The 21,097-nt window shown below is 37.0% G+C and overlaps 1 protein-coding gene across 1 annotated transcript in view; it reads left to right on the top strand.

Moving 5' to 3' along the window:
• The window catches only part of LOC112054011 (V-type proton ATPase 116 kDa subunit a 1), a 38,240-nt gene extending 18,152 nt beyond the window's left edge, over positions 1-20,088 (top strand). The window contains exons 3-14 of the mRNA XM_024093644.2: positions 6,611-6,778; positions 9,023-9,349; positions 11,420-11,596; positions 13,314-13,526; positions 14,065-14,215; positions 14,764-15,137; positions 15,518-15,627; positions 15,904-16,031; positions 16,600-16,817; positions 17,382-17,550; positions 18,196-18,367; positions 18,862-20,088. Coding sequence (XP_023949412.1) covers positions 6,611-6,778; positions 9,023-9,349; positions 11,420-11,596; positions 13,314-13,526; positions 14,065-14,215; positions 14,764-15,137; positions 15,518-15,627; positions 15,904-16,031; positions 16,600-16,817; positions 17,382-17,550; positions 18,196-18,367; positions 18,862-18,994 — 2,340 coding nt within the window. The 3' untranslated portion in view covers positions 18,995-20,088. The remainder of the gene's footprint in view (positions 1-6,610; positions 6,779-9,022; positions 9,350-11,419; positions 11,597-13,313; positions 13,527-14,064; positions 14,216-14,763; positions 15,138-15,517; positions 15,628-15,903; positions 16,032-16,599; positions 16,818-17,381; positions 17,551-18,195; positions 18,368-18,861) is intronic.
• Positions 20,089-21,097: the final 1,009 nt, after the last annotated feature.

The raw sequence follows: 21,097 nt of genomic DNA, 5'->3' as shown, positions 1-21,097 counted from the left end.
TTGTTTGTTTGTTTGATTGAACGCGCTAATCTCTGGAACTACTGGTCCGATTTGAAAAATTCTTTCAGTGTTAGATAGGTCATTTATCGAGGAAGGCTATGCGCTATATATTATCCCTGTATTCTTACAGGAACGGGAACCACGCGCGTCAGCTAGTATAGTTATAAAAATTAGTGTAATTGGTGGTATAAAGACAGCCTAATTATGGTACTTAAAGTGATCACTTACATCTGGTATGATCATTATAGAGTATTAAAAAAGATTTTGATCCATTAGCAATTACGAAAAAATAAATAACAAGCCTTTCTAGTGGTTAATTTATTTTCAAGTCGGTTTTGTAAATGTAGAGATTACCCCCTACATTAATACAAAACTTACCTCTTTATAATATTAGTATAGACAAAATACACTCACCCAGACGTGGGCTTTTTAACTCACGATCTCGGGGGCGCCCGGATTGATACACTCAGGCTAAAACCTCTAAGCTGAGGTGCAAGTCTCAGAGGAGACGCCCTTAGAGAGTCGTTCCGCCCATCTATTCTGCTTCTGCCTTCGGGCCCCATCAGGCGATGCTTCTGCGCTCGCCCAAACCCCCCGGTGACGCCGCTAAGGTCCCATAAGGAGCCTACGGCACTTACATAATCAGAAAAAAATAACAAAATACACACATGAACACAGTTAACTATATATGGTCCATGGTACACAGGACGCCGCAAATGGCTATAATTGGTGTCAATTAAAGCGACAATGAACGATAGTTATACTTCTACAGCACGTGAAAACACTTGAAAATTTTCAAAATTAACGGCTTTTTTATATGAACAATTTCAATTTAGACTTCCATATTTTAAACGTTGCCTCTATACAGTGTTCTCGGGAGTTTTTCCAATAACTCTAGGGTTAGGGGTCTACTTCTTTAATAAAAAAAAAACAAAATGTTCAAGGAATGTGTGTTCTAAAATTAATATTTTGGGGGTAAATTATATTTTTTTGGTAATTACTCCTTAAAATGTGTCCCTTATACGCATTCTTATAATTATGACGTAGCCAAGTTTTACGTATTTTAAAATGCAAGGATAGATAAAGGTGTGTTCCAACCAAAAAATATTATCAAACGATTTAAAAAAAACTTTAATAAATTTGTAAAATCTATCAGCCTTCAACATGATTCATGAATGTATTAGTGAAAACCGCATGAAAATCCGTTCAATAATCATTAATTTTATCGCGAATATGACTTTTTAAAACATTTATAGAAATAAGAATAGGAATGTTTTGAAATCCGGTCCGGGGCATGCACCTCCAAATTACAGTTATGTGCATTTTAAGAAATTAAATATCACGTATTTCAAACGGTGAAGGAAAACATCGTGAGGAAACCTTCATACCAGAGAATTTTCTTAATCCTCTGCGTGTGTGAAGTCTGCCAATCCGCATTGGGCCAGCGTGGTGGACTATTGGCCTAACCCCTCTCATTCTGAGAGGAGACTTGAGCTCAGCTGTGAGCCAAATATGGATTGATATATTATAATTATGTAATAAGAAAAACGTAAAATACAAGCACAATAATTAAGGACCTTAAGGACGCTCCAGCAGTTGGGTAAAATCACAAAAAGTTAAAACGTAACATAGGTTTACTCATTACATAGTAACCTACTCGTATATCTAATGAAAACGGAATGATGATTATTAGACGAGCGCCAAATCACAAAATCCAGGTCACATGCTATTATTATCCCAAAAACGTCCCATCACCACGACAATAAGTTCTTTCATTGAATTGATCACAAAATATATTGCTAGCGTTTTATGACGGCGCACCTTAACACCAAAATAGTTCACCAATTGGTTATTTGCAGCATCCGCGCTCTTATCGGCTTTTATAGCTTCCATTTATATCTCGTGCGTCGCTCTGTGTTCCAATAATTGCGTGTCGCCGTCAATTAGCATGCGTTAATTTGAGATATCTACATTACAACTGGTAATTGTTTATTAACGAGGATTATTCTTTTTTTATTACAAAGCTTTTAATAACTATTATTTGAGTCGCTCAGCGGAAGAGTGGCTTGCCCATGCCTTACACATTAAGTATGGAGATAATAAGCTTTAATTATCTGAGCATTACATCAGTACTGATATTTTAGTATTTTCTCTAGTTATGTAAAAATAAAATACAGACCATGCAAAGTAACCATTTTATTGATCGTTTTATGCTAACAAACTAGTATAAAACTTAGAAATAAATAAAAAAGTTTGTTGTGTAGGCCACTATTCTACTAAATTAGAAGTTTATTCTTTGGTTAGGCCAACATCATAGACGTCAGCTTCAGTATCTTGTGCAAAATTATTTGTCTTCAGCTTGCGATGGAAATCATGTCGAATTGACATGATTTCTATCGCAATTGAAATATTATTTGAAAAGAGTGTCAGCTGATTTAAAACAATCAAGCAACTTTTATGCTGGCAGTTCTAGTGTTTTCCAGTAATTTTATATTTAATCGAGTGGAATGTAGGTACATCAGATGTTATGTCCGTGTAAGTGATCCGAGCAATAAGTGGCATTAAGACAATGCGAGCAAACACTTATTTTTATCACGTTACGTAAGAACGGGCGGTCGCCATTGTTCATTGTCGTTTCAATTAAAAACAATTATAGCGGTTGGTGATACGTTCGAGCGAATTACCCCATCTTTGATGTGTTTTTAGCTGAGAAATTATAACTAAAACGCCTCGTTATTCATTGCTTAATTAATATGAATTTGGATTACGAAGTCTTAGTTTTGATTACTGAAAAGTAAAAGTCCAAATTTGGGCCCACTCTTCAGTACCATACAGAAATGAAAAATGTACTAAAAATCTTAGATTTTTTACCAGATTACTCCATCTGAATCTTAGAGAAAATAATATTGGCAAACAGGGAAAAATAACTTAATTATGCGCGACTGGCAGCGTGACAGTGTCTACGCTGCCTCACAAGCAACTGAGCTCAATTCATCAAATAACATAAATATTGAATGTAACCGAGGAACTTAACAACTGTTCTGTGTGCTGTGTTCCTCTCTGTTCTATTATTCTAATGTTTCCGTTTCCAAACATTTTGCTCTCTCTCTCTGGGAGAAAGATCGATTATTTTGATGTTTTTATGTCAGACCACAGAATAGAAAAAAATCTAGCTGGAGTACTCTTATATCCGCGTGTCGAACGATTATAATATTATTATTTGGATCATCGCTATCGTCTATACTCGTGTGTATTCACACTCATAACGTTGAGAAACGTTGGTCTAAAAACGTACAACATTTATTGAAGTGAAAACTGTTACACGTCTACAATCTATGTATCAGTAACAGTCTATAAAAATACCTACTAATAAAAAGTTAAAAAAATGAAATCAATTATAGTATTTCTACTTTTAGAAATTTGTATTGTTTTGTTTTGAATGATGATTACAGAAAAGTGATTAAACGTAGGTTTATACAGCTACAGCTTAGCAAGTTCGTTGATGAAACTACCATGATATGCGGGCGACAGGGGGAGAAGGACTACGCAAGTATAAAGCCGTGCGCGCGGGGCATCGCTACCCTCCTAGCGATTTTGCCAAGCTATGACACAATAAAATTGACAGACAGTAATTGGGGTGTCTAAAAACTGAAGGAACTTCGAAGATACGAAACTTCAGTTTATACGGGTACTAGCTGACGCCGCGCAGTTTAACCCGCGTGGTTCCCGTTCCCGTAGGAATACGGGGATATTATATAGCCTATATCCTTCCTCGATAAATGTGCTATCTAACACTGAAAGAATTTTTCAAATTGGACTAGTAGTTCCTGAGATTAGCGCGTTCAATCAATCAAACAAACAAACAAATATTAGTATTCAGCTTTATAATATTAGTATAGATATAGCTTATGACACTCACAAATAGCGTGGTTTTCTTGTGGTAAAAGAATGTTCAAAATCGGTTTAGTAGATACAGATATTAACCCCTACAAAAGTTACTATATTAGTATAGATATAGGCTGGCTATTGGTGTCGAGGTTTGCTATACTAATAGCATTAACAACTGAGTCTTAGGGCCATAAATCATTTCTCTATATCTATCTCGCTTGCACTTATGGGTCTTATGGAGCCGTCTAGTGAAGGGTGTAACAATGAAAGACATATTATCGATAAGTAAAGTTTATTATCGTATCTTGTTCACAAAATTAAAAAAAATTAACAATATTTGATTTAATATAATACATATTTCATATTATATAATTATTAACTAAATAAAATTAATCTTCATCTGAGTCTTCATCATCAGAATCTTCGTCTTCTGCCAAATTTATTATATATTAGTATCCATAGTGCGCAACGAGTAACACATGAATGTATTTATTTAATTGCAGTAAACACATTTATAGCAAAAAAAATACGCAATGCAATTACATTAGAAACCGACCAATCAGAATCGTCCAAATCATTATTGACTCATCATTAGCACGTGCGCAGGTAGCCGTTTATCGATAATTAGGGTGCGCAGGTAGGCGCGCTGCACATTCCTATCTTTTTTGACTTTTATGACCGGACGACTCAGATGATAATGCGCATACTATAGTGAAGGGTGTAACAATGAAAGACATATTATCGATAAGTAAAGTTTATTATCGTATCTTGTTCACAAAATTAAAAAAATTAACAATATTTGATTTAATATAATACATATTTCATATTATATAATTATTAACTAAATAAAATTAATCTTCATCTGAGTCTTCATCATCAGAATCTTCGTCTTCTGCCAAATTTATTATATATTAGTATCCATAGTGCGCAACGAGTAACACATGAATGTATTTATTTAATTGCAGTAAACACATTTATAGCAAAAAAAATACGCAATGCAATTACATTAGAAACCGACCAATCAGAATCGTCCAAATCATTATTGACTCATCATTAGCACGTGCGCAGGTAGCCGTTTATCGATAATTAGGGTGCGCAGGTAGACGCGCTGCACATTCCTATCTTTTTTGACTTTTATGACCGGACGACTCAGATGATAATGCGCATACTATAATGTTTGCTATTATAAAAATATTCTACGTGGACCACAGTTAAATTCAAACAAATGTCTCGTATCACCGAACCATTGCGTAAACATTATAAAAACATCAAAAAAAAAACAAAACTCCATTGTTTGAAAACCTGTAACTGTAAAAAGCTGGACACCGTGCCTCTTGTTGTGGGCAGAGTCGTACATCACTGACGTTGCTGTAAATATTTCGTGAAAAATGGTAGAAAATACGAAAAATCTGCGCCTGAGGTACATCACAAGAATATATGATTTCATCTTCCGCGAATTGTTACTAAACTTTACCTACAGATTTCAAAACATTATTGTAAACTCATATCAGTAAATGTAACTACTATAATGGTAGAGCCGTGATAGCCCAGTGGATGGGACCTCTGCTTCCAATTCGGGAAGGTGTGGGTTCGAATGCGTTCCGGGGTGCAGCTCCTACTTTTCAGTTGTGTGCATTTTAAGAAATTAAATATCACGTGTCTCGAACGGTGAAGGGAAAACATCGTGAGGAATCATGCATACCAGAGATTTTTTTTTAATTCTCTCCGTGTGTGAAGTCTGCCAATCTGCATTGCGCCAGCGTAGTGGAGTGTTGACCTAACCCCTTTCATTCTGAGAGGAGACGCGAGCTCAGCAGTAAGCCGAATATGGGTTGATAATAATGATCATGTTACTGTTTGCTGTTTATTCGTTTTCATTAAATCATTATTGTTATTTATCATTGCATCATTTGTTCTGTACTGCTTACGTTCGGGCAATAAATTTTAATAAAGGATGTGCAGTGTACCGGGACCGTTATCCGTAAATCAGCAAACGGGTCGTTTGTGCCAGAATGGACTTTTTGAAAAACCTAAAAAGGTACATAGTTCATGAACAAGATATGATAGCTGGGCGACTGCAGAGTTTGCCACCTCCTTACGTTACTTTCACTGTACATCGTGTCCTGCTATTCGAAATTTACAACCCTATTTTGTCCTTGACTAGATCTGGTCTTTCTGGCCACACCACCACTACTTGGCTTTATCTTACCTTACTTTATGATAATAATAATAAAAAGCCTTTATTTACTGATTTTTTTTATACATAATATTATTGTAATATATCATTGACACTGATTCTCCTTTCTTCAGCTTGCCCTCGGGCATAGGCCTCCTCCAGACACTTCCATAGTTCTCTATCTCTTGCTTTCCTTCTCCATGTGTCTCCTGCAGTCTGTCTGACGTCATCCTCCTATCTTTGGCAGGGGCGACCTCTTTTCCTTTTTCCTATCCTAGGATACCACTCCGTCACATCCCTGGTCCACTTATCTCTTTTACCCGGCATGAAGTGTCCTGTCCACTTCCGTTTAAGCTTCTTAATTGTTACTGCCACATCTCTGACCTTAGTCTTGCTTCGGATATTAGAGAGTCTGACTTTGTCTTGTTTTTTATATGGAGCATGCTTCTTTCTAGATTATTTTGGCATGTTTTCAGTTTCATAATATTTTTCTCGTATACCTTACCTTACTTTATCCTTAACCTATTCGTAATCGTTTGTTTACAGTTAAATCCTCATGTGAACGACTTCCAACGCCGCTACGTGACGGAAGTGCGGCGCTGCAGTGAGATGGAACGCAAGCTGCGGTACGTGACCGGCGAGCTGCCCGAGCCGCCTCCTCCGCCGAAGCCTTCGCCGAGGGTGCTCACTCCCAGGGAAATCAATATACTAGAGGTATGAACCAACTTTCTGTCAGACTCAGTGAAACATTAGTTAAATCTCCATGTTTTTAGCATTTGAATAGATTCTGAATCATGTCATTTAGAGAAGCAATTTCCGATTTTACAATAATGATGATGATATACAATAATGATGTACCTTATATACTAAGCTTGCCCTGTAAAATGGCGTTATATTATAGACGGTAATTTTCCACTTGTGATCCCTAATCTTAAGAAGAATCATAATTAGGTACTTATGTGTATAACTTCATGGCTCAAGAACTTACGCCAATTGATTGCATATGAGTACCAGATCACTTTTTAACCGACTTCCAAAAAGGAGGAGGTTCTACGTTCGGCTGTATGTATGTTTTTTTTTTTTTTTTTTTTTATGTATGTCCAGCGATAATTCCGTCAATTATGGACCGATTTTGAAAATTCTTTTTTTGTTTTGAAGGGTTTACTTCCAGGGTGGTCCCATTTTTTTCATGTCAGGATCTGATGATGGCATCCTGGAGAAATTGAGGGGAACTTTTGAAAGTTGTAGAGACGGCTAGTGCGTTTGTTAGTGTTTCCATAAGGTATTTTAAACCACTACAATTTTATGAAGGTTTGGAGTTGGTCTGATGATGGAGCCGAAACACAGCCGATGGAACTCGTCAAGGATTTACAGCAGTCACCTTTTGTTTGGGCTTGATTAATTTGTATTGATGAGTACTTTGCACCTATATGTGTAGTGACTGTATTAAGGGTCTGGTGATAATGACGAGGGACAGTGAAGAGAACTCCTCGACGGTTCACAGTAGCTACATTGTGTTTGGACTTGATAAATTTGTATTGATGAGAACTTTCCACCTAGATGGATTGTGACTGTATTAAGGGTCTGGTGCTGAAGACGAAGCACAGTGAAGAGAACTCCTCGACGGCTCACAGTAGCTACCTTGTGTTTGGACTTGATAATTTTGTATTATTAAGAACTTTCCACTTAGATAGGTTGTGACTGTACACACGCAGTAGGTATGCTAACACTAAAAATAAAAAAATAAAAATTTTAATAAAAAAATTCAACCGACTTCCAACTCTAAAAATAACTTTAACTAAAAAGCAAAAAATAACATCCTATGTGCTACCTTCTGATCAGTTTGAAGGCGGTGCCAACCCAGTGTCGTGTTTTAATTAAAGCTGTTTCTGAAAGAACCACATAAATTTTGTAGTTTAAACGTGTTTAATTAAAACATCACTGGCTTGGCACCGCCTTCAAACTGATCAGAAGGTAGCACATAGGATGTTATTTTTTGCTTTTTAGTTAAAGTTATTTTTAGAGTTGGAAGTCGGTTGAATTTTTTTATTAAAATTTTTTTCGGCCAAACTTTCGATTGCAGATGGCACTAGCAGAAGAAAATACTTATAAGTAGGTATTATTCGCCAGCAGAATTATGGCAAGGTCAAATGAAACTGATACTGAGATTTGAATAGGGAAGCATGAATAGTTTAAGTGGTGCAAATTTTTGTTCAGTGCCCAACCAGTTTTATCCAGTTTGGCATCCTTAATGTTAATAATGAACGTGCGATGCGGTGGACTAACTTCAAACAACGACTTGCATTCCTGGTCGTTATTACCATATTTATCTTTATATAAATTTTTTAACTGATTTTTTTTTATTGAGAAAGAATACAATAAGGAACTTAAGCTAACTTATCCTAATAACTATACAAATCATGCCCACGTGGAATGGTGGCAAGAATACTGGCTGCATTTCCGCTGGGCAACCAGGCTGATCCTTTGCGCAAAAAATGAGCCAGCCCTTCTGTCACCAGTTGAGGCAACTAGCCGCGGTGAAATGATTCGGTAGATCTTTTATCTAATCCACTATATTAAAGTGTTTTTCAGATAGTATGGGTACTGAGACAGTTGTCTTATGACGTTCGCAATATGTACTATTATCGTGATTCAGGGCAAACTTTCAATAGTGAAATAAGGTGTCACCGTACCCATGCTATCTGAAAAACACTATAGATTGTGGCATTGCGAGCTCTATTCGACAAATCTTCTGACCGAAAAATTTTATACTAGCAAAAGCAAAACCGTGGGGTTTTTGCCCGCGTAGTTTTCGTTTCTGTGGGAATATCAAGCTAAAATATGCCTATAATTATGGTAAATTCATAACCTCATAAACTAAAAATATGTAAATACTGCTAAGTATAATAATCTCGGTCCTTCCAAATTTTAAGAGAATAATAAATTTAAATTTTCCAGGAACGAATAGACTACATAGAATCTGAGATACAAGAGATAACCAAAAACGCACAGAACTTGAAGACCGATTACCTCGCACTCATCGAGCTTAAAATCCTCATAGAGAAGACACAGACCTTCTTCCAAGACCACAGCGCCCACAGAAAGATCTCAGCATCTGTCCAGATTTATAACAACGAGGGTGCGATTGGGCATCTTGGTTTCATCGCTGGTGTGGTGGCAACTCCAAGGGTTCCCTCGTTTGAGAGAATGCTGTGGAGAATTTCTCATGGCAATATATTCTTCAAACAAGCGCAAATTGAAGAACCCTTGAAAGATCCCGTGACTGTAAGTATTTTCTTTTTGCACTATCAAGTCCAATAGTTTTACTTGGAAAGTTTTTCGCGAGTTTTGTAAATTGGTAATCTTATAACTTTCCAGGTAACCTCATTTTTTGGCACCACATGACTGTACTAATCTGTGATTAATAGTTGTAGATTTTAGTTTAGTTATAGCTATAATAGACTGAAGTGACAATGGGCAGGCCAAATAGTTCGAAGAGCCGATGGACGTTGGGGTCCCCTGGACTTGGACGATGGCTGACGACCCCGCACCGGAAAGCGAGTGTTGATCGACCTCCCACTATTCGACCGAGGACTTCAAGCGGGTTGCAGGGAGCCGCTGTTTGGAAGTCAATGCAAGAGGCCTATGTCCAGTAGAAGGACGTCAATCGGCTGATAATGATGATGATGATTCATAATTATCGTTTGTACCTCTTATTTAAATTTAAGCTTTCTCCGTAACTGAAACTTGCAAATACAAAGAGTTCAAGGAATTTCGAAAATGGACCAATTATACTACTAAGTACTAAGTTATAGTTAGCTACTTGTAGAGATATATTAAGCTTTAAGATCCTTTAAATACTCACACTAATAAGCGAAAATTTTGAAGACTTCGACTAGAGCAAATAGATAACCATACATAGAGTTGCAGTGAAAAATGTATAAAAAGTTACAAGGATTTTATTTCAAAAAACTTCTAAAATTCCTATGTCCATTAGATAAAATTGAATGTAGGTTGTTTTAATAAATTATTATAATGCACTCCGTTACTTTTCATGGAAAACTACGTAAAATGTCACGTCAATTTAGTTTCACTACGGTAAACGGCATAGCGTTTTCCACATCCCCCGGTGTCAGTAAATATAACACTCATAGGCCATGGCGGTAGGCTTCGATCAATAAAAATAACCGGGTGAATGTCCGTGTGGTATTTCACTGTATGTGTGTATACTTCAGGTTTAGCTAAGTGGACCTAGAGTTGCATTGATTACTTTCCAATGATACCGATCGCTATCAGCACTTTGCTTGTTTACATCAATGTTGACTTCAATAACAGAAGCTAAATGATTAGTCATACTAGTTTCCACTTATTTATTACTAGCAGACACCCGCGACTTCGTCCGCCCTTAGACCTCTTTAATCCAGTTCAATCCCTTACAGTAGTATCGCTGTAAAAATGGAGTAACTTCTCCCGTTTTCCCAACATTTCCCTTCACTGCTCAGCTCCTATTGATCGTAGCGTGATGAAAAGTACCTATACTATAACCTGCCCATGAGTTTGAAGAATAATTTTACCAAATTTCCTTAAAATCCGTCGAGTAGTTTTTGTTTCTATAACGAACATACAGACAGACAGACACACAGACAAAAATTTTACTGATTGCTTTTTTGGCATCAGTATGGATTACTAATAGTTATTTTGGAAATATATTTCATGTACAGAATTGACCTCTCTACAGATTTATTATATGAAGATGACGTATTTTATTTTATATTTTCTTCAGAATAACATGAAAATTCATATCCTCAATCGCCAGATACTTAGCTTTACGGCAATTCTTCGCTTAGAAGGTTCATCTTTGAAATCCGGCCGCTCAGAGATTGCGTTCCTGAGGGGTCGTGGGACAAACATATCCAATTATCGTTTTTTTGTCTCATCACTACAAAAGTTGGCATAACCTTGAAACAGCGCAGTTTGACGTGGTTAAATGCCAGTTCCATTGCCCATTCGATCACGACCTGTATGGAACGCAATATCTGAGCGACCGGATTTAATAGTTTGCGAAGGATTGCCATGAAACTAACTGACTGGCGACTGCAGAGATTCCTTATGCCGATGAAAATATAAAAAATACGCTTTATACGAGTACTTTGACGATAGAGGTTCTGGGCCTGTAGCACGTCGATTCTCTTTCTACAAACGCTAATGCTTCGAAATAAAAAAAAAATATGAGAACGATATTTACTATCGACAGGTCATGTGATCAAGTTTTCGATCGGATCTGTCAATCCCATACTTTTTTTTTAATTGTCATGGCTACAGGCCACATTAGAATGACAAATGTATTATTTTCAGGGGCATGAACTACAGAAGACGGTGTTTGTGGTGTTCTTCCACGGGGAGCAAATAAAGCTGAGGGTAAAGAAGGTGTGCCACGGGTTCCAGGCAACCCCTTACCCCTGCCCGGCCACTTACAAGGAACAACAGGAAATGCTCGCCGGTATAGAGACGAGGATCAAGGATCTGGAAATGGTAAGGGTGAATTGCTGTGACTCGCTGGGCTTAAATCTGGAGTCAATCTCAATAAAACCTCAATAGACTCATGTTCTGAAAGGTGGTGGTTCATCCCCGTCTACTGGACTATTGTCGTACCCACTCCTAACAGTCTTTGCTGACTAATTGGAGGGGAACGGGAATATTGGTCATTTTTAAAAGATATGGTAAATATTCTTTTACAAACCTAAATACAATCGAAGATTATTGGTTAGTTGTTTCTGCTAATAATTTTGAAATAGTAGTAGTAGTAGTAGTAGTATACTACGTCTCGCTACACCAAAACGAAAACGAGAATCAGAGTTGGTGTAACAGTCCCATAACAAAGAGAACATAATACCTAATTGAACTGTCGATCCCGATTATTATAATAAACATCAATATTTTAACATGGTATTAGGAAGTAGTTTAAAACTGCCCTATACACTACTAGATCTTAAAATACTCAAAGAAGAAAGCTTGCTTTAACTAACTCAAAAAAGTCATGTTAATGTCATGTAATGTTCTCTCATAAAACACGTTTAAAAAGCACACTTGTAGGCACTTTACCATATTGTAGATGATAAATACCTACTTAAAGTAATCAATTCATAATTATCACAAATATTATTCAATAGTAGGTAACAAGACGACGTGCGTAACATTGTTATCTGAACATAACAAACAACATCAAAACGAAGTCAACGTGTCAAGGAATAGTTCAGTATTGATATTAAACTTAAAGACAAACAGCTTTTTGTTAAGCCTCTAAATTATATTAATCAATCATTTCTATTAGCCTTCTTATAGATGCATTCCAGAGCCGACTTCTTTTCTTCTAGGCGAGGGGTTAAGAGCGTCGTACTATCGAATCCGGTCCTGGCATACACCTCTAACTTTTCAGTTGTGTGCATTTTAAGAAATTAAATATCAAGTGTCTAAAACGGTGAAGGAGTTAAACGTCTTAAGGAAACCTGCCTGCCAGAAAAAAATCTTAATTCTACGTGTGTGAAGTCTGTGTAGCTTAAATCCCTCTCATTCTGAGAGGAAACTCGTGCTCAACAGTGAGCCGTCTAGCTATATGCCGCGTATATATTATTCCAGATTATGTTTATCATTTGTACCCTTCAAAATCAGTTCAATAGTGCCAGGTTATACAACAAATATATGTACAATAGTTACGCCAGGAAAAAATAGACAATCCAAAATTTTGGTATTGTATACGAAAACCGCCGTGCGCTGCGCCGTGATAGCCCAGGATATGGCCTCTGCCTCTGATTCTGGAGGATGTGGGTTCAAATTCGGTCCGGGGCTTGCACCTCCAACTTTTCAGTTGTGTACAATTTAAAAAATTAAATATCAGGTGTATCAAACGGTGCATACCCGAGAATTTTCTTAATTCTCTGCGTGTGTGAAGTCTGCTAATCCGCATTGGGCCAGCGTGGTGGACTATTGGCCGAACCTCTCTCATTCTGAGAGGAGACTCGAGCTCAGCAGTGAGCCGAATATGGGTTGATAATGATACCAAAACATCATAAGGAAATTTTTTGGTATGCAGGTTACCAAAACATTTTCTTCTTTCTACTTGTGTGAAGTCTGCCAATCCGCATTGGGTGACCGTGGTGGACTATTAATCGCTCTCATTCTGAGAGGAGACTCGTGCTCAATAATTAATCGAATATGGGTAATGAAGTTTCTTATTCTTTCTTTATTCCAGGTACTAGAACAAACAGAAAACCACCGAAGACTGGTCCTCACCAACATAGCGCGCGATATCAGCACATGGATGGTGGTGGTGCGGAAGGAGAAGGCCATCTACCACACGCTCAACATGTTCAGCATGGACATCGTGAAGAAGTGCCTCATCGCTGAATGTTGGGTGCCGCGCCAGGACCTGCACATACTGCAGACTGCGCTGGACAATGGGGTGGTACGTAGAGTTATCATCATCACCATTTTAAAGGCCTACTACGAGTACATTAGTAAGCGACGCCTCTTCCCTCGTTTTTTTATTGTTTACAAGTTAGCCTTTGACTACAATCTCACCTAATGGTAAGGGATGATGCAGTCTAAGAAGGGATGATGCCGGCTAACTCGTTAGGAGGAGGATGAAAATCCACACCCATTTCGGTTTCTACACGGTATCGTACTGGAACAGTAAATCGCTGGATGCAGGTGGCTCAGTATCGTAATGTTTGGAAACCCCTGAAAGGGTAACAAAAGGCCTATGTCCTGCAGTGGACGTTCATCGGCTGATATGATGATGACAACACAAAAGTTACCCTGAAAGATGACGCTAAATACTCATGTCAGTTTAGAAATCATTACATAACATGCTTTGGCTTTGTGACTGGTACATATCTTTCACTCCTCTATATCCGACTTTCCTATACTATGGTCAATTCAATATATATAAGATTATAATCAAGACCACGCCGATGAAGATTTGTATATTATGTTGTTTCCAGAAAGCCAGCGGCAGTCCTATCCCGTCGTTCCTGCACTATGTGCCGACGCGAGAGACTCCGCCTACCTTCAACCGCACCAACAAGTTCACCCAGGGTTTCCAGACGCTCATTGATTCCTATGGAATCGCTAGCTATAGAGAAGTTAACCCAGGTGATTGTCCAGACTGTTAATAATTATCAGCACCCTTTGATATAAGATATATTTGAAGATGGATTTGAAACTTAGACACATTACCGTTTACCGTTACTCCGTTAACTGCCTCTAACTGTATTTAGCATGTAGCTTCGGATCGCGAGGGTCATGCTCGAGTTCATGTCTTAGGTCAAGCTTTGAAATACTGAGCTTTTCTTTTTTTAAGCAATGTTCAATAAAAATACTTTGGCCGTCGCGGAGAAGATATAAAAAGAAAAGAGAGTGGAGAAGTCAGTGGTGTTATACCCCCGTATAAAGTACTGGTGCTGGAAGTCTGTGCAAATTTTTAATTCGCCGATAATTGCAGAAGCAAGGTCATTTTTTATAATTCTGAAAGTGATCGTTTAAAAATAAAACATGTTGGTGTCTAAGTTTCATATCTCCTTTCCTATAATGAAATACTCTGCTAATTGACGGTATGAATAGCCAATATTGCTATTTTTATTTGCCCATGGAAGTGCACATTTAGAAAGGTTTTAAACTTGGAATTATTTTCTTTATTTCAGCACTGTACACAATCATAACATTCCCATTCCTCTTCGCGGTAATGTTCGGCGACATGGGCCACGGCATCATAATGACAGCTTTCGCCGCCATTTTGGTGATCTTCGAAAAGAAGTTCTCCAAAAACAAAACGGACAATGAAATTTGGAACATATTCTTCGGAGGGAGATATATCATACTTCTTATGGGGATATTCTCTATTTACACGGGGTTGATATACAATGATATGTTTTCGAAATCGCTGAATATATTTGGGAGCAGTTGGCGAAATGTCTATGATTTGCATACTTTGAATTCTACCTCCAATTTCGATTTGGATCCGAAAGTTGCGTATACTGGCACGCCTTATCCTATGGGACTGGATCCAGCTTGGCAGGTAATTGTTTCAACATAATATTCTTAATTTACTAAAGATATAATAATAGAATAATATCATGGTTACAACAGAATATATTTATTCCAATAAAAAAACTTCTTAGCTTGGTAAATTTTCTAAACAAACGTGAAATTATCTTGCTAGAAAACTTTCCTTCTGCAGATGCAAAGGCAGGAGAGACAGCATCGAGGTCTACATTTATAGACACTGTTTTATTTTGTTTAATTGGTGTGTAATTTAAATAGTAGTTATTATATGTAATTGAATCGAATCTATAAAAACTAATCAAATGTAGAAGTTGCATCGTCTAAATACAAATCCACACTACTCTAAATTTTATGCAAATGAAAATTTGAAATGATATTGTTCTTTTGTTTTAGTTTGCCGGCAACAACATAATATTCCTAAACTCGTTCAAGATGAAACTGTCGATAATATTCGGCGTGCTGCACATGGCGTTCGGGGTAACATTGAGTGTGGTAAACTTCAAGTAAATGCTATATTTAAGAAATTCATCTATAAGCCGCGATAGTAAAGAAAATAACTTAAAATGATAAATAATTCAATTAAATACTACGTCTTACGAAGAAACCGAAAACCGAAAAAAGATTCAGAGTTTTTCTGACCGTGTCCACCAGAATACAGTTATGTATATTTTTTCTTACCAACTAATTTGATAATTATCTTCTTTACTAACGCGGCTTATATCGTAGTATTGGTGTGTAGTTCACAGCTCACTCCATACTTACTAAGGTATATTTTGCAGCTTCTTCAGGAGGCCCGAGATGATTCTGCTCCAGTACATCCCGCAGGTGTTGTTCCTGCTGCTCCTGTTCTGGTACCTCTGCATACTGATGTTTATGAAGTGGGTCATGTACTCCGCTAATGCGACAGGTAAATGTAATTATTTATTTGATCTTTAGCTTAATGTAAAACCTTTTTCTTGAATCACTCTATCTCCTTTAACTTCGTATGTTCATTAATCGCATAGATCTTCACTCTGCACCCAAAAGTTGTCGAACTCCTTTGGATGCGCTATAAGTGGTTTGATACCACATTCTTCTTACGCACTGCAAATATACAACTTCAATGAGAGTATCTTCTGGGTAAGTTGTATTTTGGGAACCGTGTGATCCACGTGATTGCAGTCACTTTTTTTTTCTTTAATTTTTTTCTTTAATTCTTTAATTTTTTTTCTTTAATTCTTTAATTTTGGTCGTTTATTAGTGGTACAATTATATGTACCATTGTGGCAAAAAGTTCAAACACGCAGTTCCTATTGTCGAGCTACTACTAAGTTAAATATTAAATTTCTTAGAAAACAAACTCAAGCTCAACCCAGGACTCGAAAGTCGAAACCAGGACGTTCTGATCAGATGCCAACGACTACAGGACAGGACCTAACAACGAGGCAATCGATCTTCAATGGCAACGACTAATTGTCTAATTAATCTTCCAACAGATTCAGCTCTGGGAACATCTTGCGCTCCATCAGTGTTGATCATCTTCATCAACATGATGCTGCTCAAAGGCTCCAATATCAAGGAGCCGTGCAAAGCGTACATGTACGACGGACAGGAAACCATTCAAAATTTCTTCCTGGCTATCGCATTTTTGTGTATACCGGTCATGCTGTTTGGGAAACCGGTGTATCAGCTTATGGTTGCAAGGAAAAATAAGGTAAGTGCCACCTTAGACTATACCTACTACCATCTATTAGGTAAGGTTGTGAGCATAATTATATTTGTGAGGATTGGTTGGAAATTGATATAATAATTCGGCTTTCTGGTTGAGAAAATGTATTCACCCAATCTACATGGTTTTGTATAAATAAAGGTTGTGGTGTGTGCTGGTGTCACAGTTCCCGGATAAACAAGCCATTGTAAAGAAGTACGAGAAAATAAGAAACAAAGAGTTCCAGAAGTAAATGTGGTTTAATTGAAGCCTTACTGGTCACTCCAAAGCTATAGTTAATATACAGATGCACACATCTTTTCTTTGTCATCTCAGAACGATCTCAGAGTCTGCTTTCACTGCCGGAAACACTTCGAAGTTCCCGCTAAGAACACTTTTTATATGGCAGCACAGGCAGCTGTTATGACTAGCTACCGAATGCTGCTCAACAGCAGGAATCTAAATTAGTTCAATATATTGTTTAGAGTATTCTTTGCGTCACATAATTACTAATGACTAAAGCGTCTAGCAATAAAGCACTCCTAAAACTACACTGTTGTCCCTCCGCAGCGGTACCAGCAAGGCGTGGAGAGTGGTGAAGCAGCAGAGGAAGGTCACGGCGACGGTTTCGGGGAGCTGATGATCGTGCAGGGGATCCACACCATCGAGTATGTGTTGGGCTGCGTGTCCCACACCGCCTCGTATCTACGACTCTGGGCCTTGTCTTTGGCTCATGCTCGTAAGTATTCTGTAGTTCTATAATTTAAACTATCGCTATTCGTCGTATTATTGAAATATTGTAAACACAGGTTAAACTCAAGTGTTTATTGTCGAAGTATGCGTTATTCTCCATTAAGTACTTATGTTTCAAATCCATAACCTAAGCGCGAGCTGCGTAACTAATAACGTTCTTGTAACGCTGCGTGATTGAAACTTCGGGCAGAACTACTTGAAACTAAAATGTTTTTCTCCAGATTTGTCATGTATCAACACTCTTCATACCTATATTGTATATTTTATTTTACTCTTGTTGCTTATAGAATTGGACCAAGTCTGCTAGAGTGAAATAACCAAATAATTTAGTTGTATAGTTTCCCTAGTTTTAGTCAATGCAATTTAACAAAGTGGCATGTGCAGCAACCTGAATTCGTCAATCGCAGTCATATATAAGGTACAGTTTATACTCCGGATAAAGGCATCTTTTAAAGACTATCAAAAGATTAGATTAAGATTAAGCCTTATGCATCCTACGACTCGCTTAATGTAATCGGTCCAGAAATAGAGGGTCAACCAATACTGCGCTTTCCGATGCGGGGTAGCCATTCCAGCACCTTGGGAGCTCCATCACTGTTCCATTAACCATATCAAAATATTTCTTCAACAGAACTATCAGCAGTATTATGGCAGAGACTCCTGAAGATGGGTCTGGGTGCCGGTAGCTACACCAACGCAATCGTGCTGTACGTCATATTCGCGGTGTGGGCGTTCTTCACGCTGGCCATCCTCGTGCTGATGGAAGGATTGTCGGCTTTCCTCCACACCTTGAGGTTGCATTGGTGAGGATCTAGTTTCGGACTTTGAATGGACTCGCAATGCTTATTAATTTATGTGAATTCTTGCAAGTAAGCAATGCTCTGTTTGATTAAAGAATTAAACAGTTATCCCCGATTTCAACAGATCGATCTGAAATGTCCTACACGACGTACTTACACATTTAGTATTCTGTATGCGTCAACAACGCAACTTAGGCTCAACTTGGGTTAAATGGTATGAATTTCACATGAAAATATGTTCTCGTTGTTAGTAACTTGCTTGTTTTATTAAAAAAACTGTTGAGTTACTTTCTGAATTAGTTTTTATACGAAAATAATAAATATGTAAAGTTAAGTTAATTATAGGGGGTAATCTCTGGTTCTACTGAACTGATTTTGAAAAACTCTTTTACCACTAGAAAGCTTCGTTATTTGTGAAACTTTTTGTAAAACTGGCACTTCGGCAACAAGGTGTGTATGAATTAAATGAAAAAAGAAAATTATTATTCATATTGCAGGGTGGAGTTTATGAGTAAGTTCTACGACGGTCAAGGCTACGCGTTCTTCCCCTTCTCCTTCTCAGCGATCCTCGAGAACGATGACGAGGATGTCAAAGACAAGCCCAACCCCAACGGTGGGCCACCCGAGTGACATTACTTCACAGGCAAATTTCAACTCTATGACTACGGTAACGCCTTGGAAGTGAGACGAGTTTGGCATGCGGGACCTATTACTTGATGTTGTGACGGAAACTGCCTTATTAAATTATAAATTTTGTATAAAATGTATGAATCTGTAACGTAGCAACGTAAGGATGTACTCAGTATATTAATATCGAAATATGGTTAAGGTTATATTTCGATATTTTTTCACTGCTTCCTTTGACCCAACTTGACCGTGTGTGGCAGGTGTAATGAATGCAAATGCATATAGAACGCGTGCAAAAAAAATATTGTTTTTATTTCAGTTTGATCGTGTAAGTGATACCTTTTTAATTGCATGGCGATAGCACCTAACTACTTCCTTACAGATGTGTCTCAAAAAGCTCTTCTAGTTAATTTAGTGATACAAAAATATTTTTTGTAGCAATTATAAAAACTATTAAACCTCGAAAGATTTCAAATAACAAGAACTAGATCATCATCATCATCATCATATCAGCCCATGGAAGTCCACTGCAGGACATAGGCCTTTTGTAGGGACTTCCAAACATCACTATCCAGCGAATCCCTGAGACTCGCTTGATGTCATCAGTCCACCTGGTGGGGAGTTGGTCTAGATCTAGCTTAGTGTCTTAAATTTTCTAAAATCGACGAAAGTGGCGAATAGCTTATCGAAGATAATATAGAGAATATAAAATTCTGGGGCTGTGGGCAACCTCTCCTATATATACCAAAATATATGCTAAAGAAAGTGGTTAGGTATCTAAATTGGTTATAATTTATTTGTTTTAGTGATATTATTATTATTTTTATAAGGTCGTTTTCTTTTATTTCATAGTTTACAAATATGTTAATAATATAATTCACTTATTTATCAACTATTTTAATCACCAAAGATTTTTTGTTTAATTTTGTTTTGGATTTACAAACGTGTTTGTATACTTATAATGAAATTTTCTAGTGCCTTTTTAGTATAGTTGCCATTGAGAAGTATTTTGTTTTATATACTAGAAATAATTTAATGTATAATAATTCTTATAAATACCTATTTTTAAGATTATAAGCTGTATGACATTATAACTATTGATATTGAAGTATTTTCTATGCATGAACAAATATAATCTACTTAGCTATATAAAAAAATATCAGTTACGAATTAAGCAGGCTTAAAATAGGATTTCGCACCATTTTTGATCCTTGACAATTTTAATTAAGTAATCAAAGTTTATGATAATCAAAGTGATATAGTCTATCTATTCTGGAAAGTCCATTTGACTTTGAATGTATTTGTACGGTGACATGTTTATCGTCAAGTCTGCATGATGCTTAGGGATATGGGCAGTGAACAAAACATTGAAACCTTACCCATAAGCATATTCACTTTATAGATATTCACAGCCAACAACCACCTTTTAATTTTATATTGTTGCTTAATTTGTTGAAACACTTTTATTTGTTTAGCGTAGTCCTATTATTTAGCATATTAATTCAAGGTTGTTTGTTTTTACTTAAAAGGTAATAATATAACATATTGTCACTGTGGCTATGTATTTCCGTGGTGTCACCTGGATCGAGGTAGCAGCTGAAAATCAGTGCCGCTTGGCCAAGTACTTTGCTTGGTTTATGCGGCATAATGCTGAGCTGTTACCTTTTTTCAAGGTTGTGCCAAACATAACGAAGTGGTTTTTGATGCTTCAACTACTCTAGTTTTGATTTTCAATTGATCAGGTGGTTGAAGCATCAGACACAACAATAGTGCTTAGTTAGGCATTGTGGTGTATGGCACAATTTTTTAAATAAATGTTTTTTCTTTCTTTCTTTCTTTCTTTCTTTCTTCCTCCTTTTTTAAATCGGTTAAAAATCAAAGTCAAACGGACTTTTAAATATAGATAAACTATACAAACATTATTATTAGTAAGTATTGTTCTAGTATAATATTTGTATTGTTGTTGATTTGCTGTTGTATTTAAATTAAGTGCAATGTAAGTTAGTTTTAGATTTTAGGTAATGGATATAAGTTAATTAAGTGTAATTTTCTGGACCAAATACGTGGCCTTAACGATCAATGTATACCTTATAACAATTATAATTA

Source organism: Bicyclus anynana, chromosome 12, assembly GCF_947172395.1.
Source record: "Bicyclus anynana chromosome 12, ilBicAnyn1.1, whole genome shotgun sequence".
Lineage (NCBI taxonomy): Eukaryota > Metazoa > Arthropoda > Insecta > Lepidoptera > Nymphalidae > Bicyclus > Bicyclus anynana.
The sequence above is the reverse complement of the archived record's forward strand: the minus strand, read 5'-3'. Positions and strand labels throughout refer to the sequence as shown.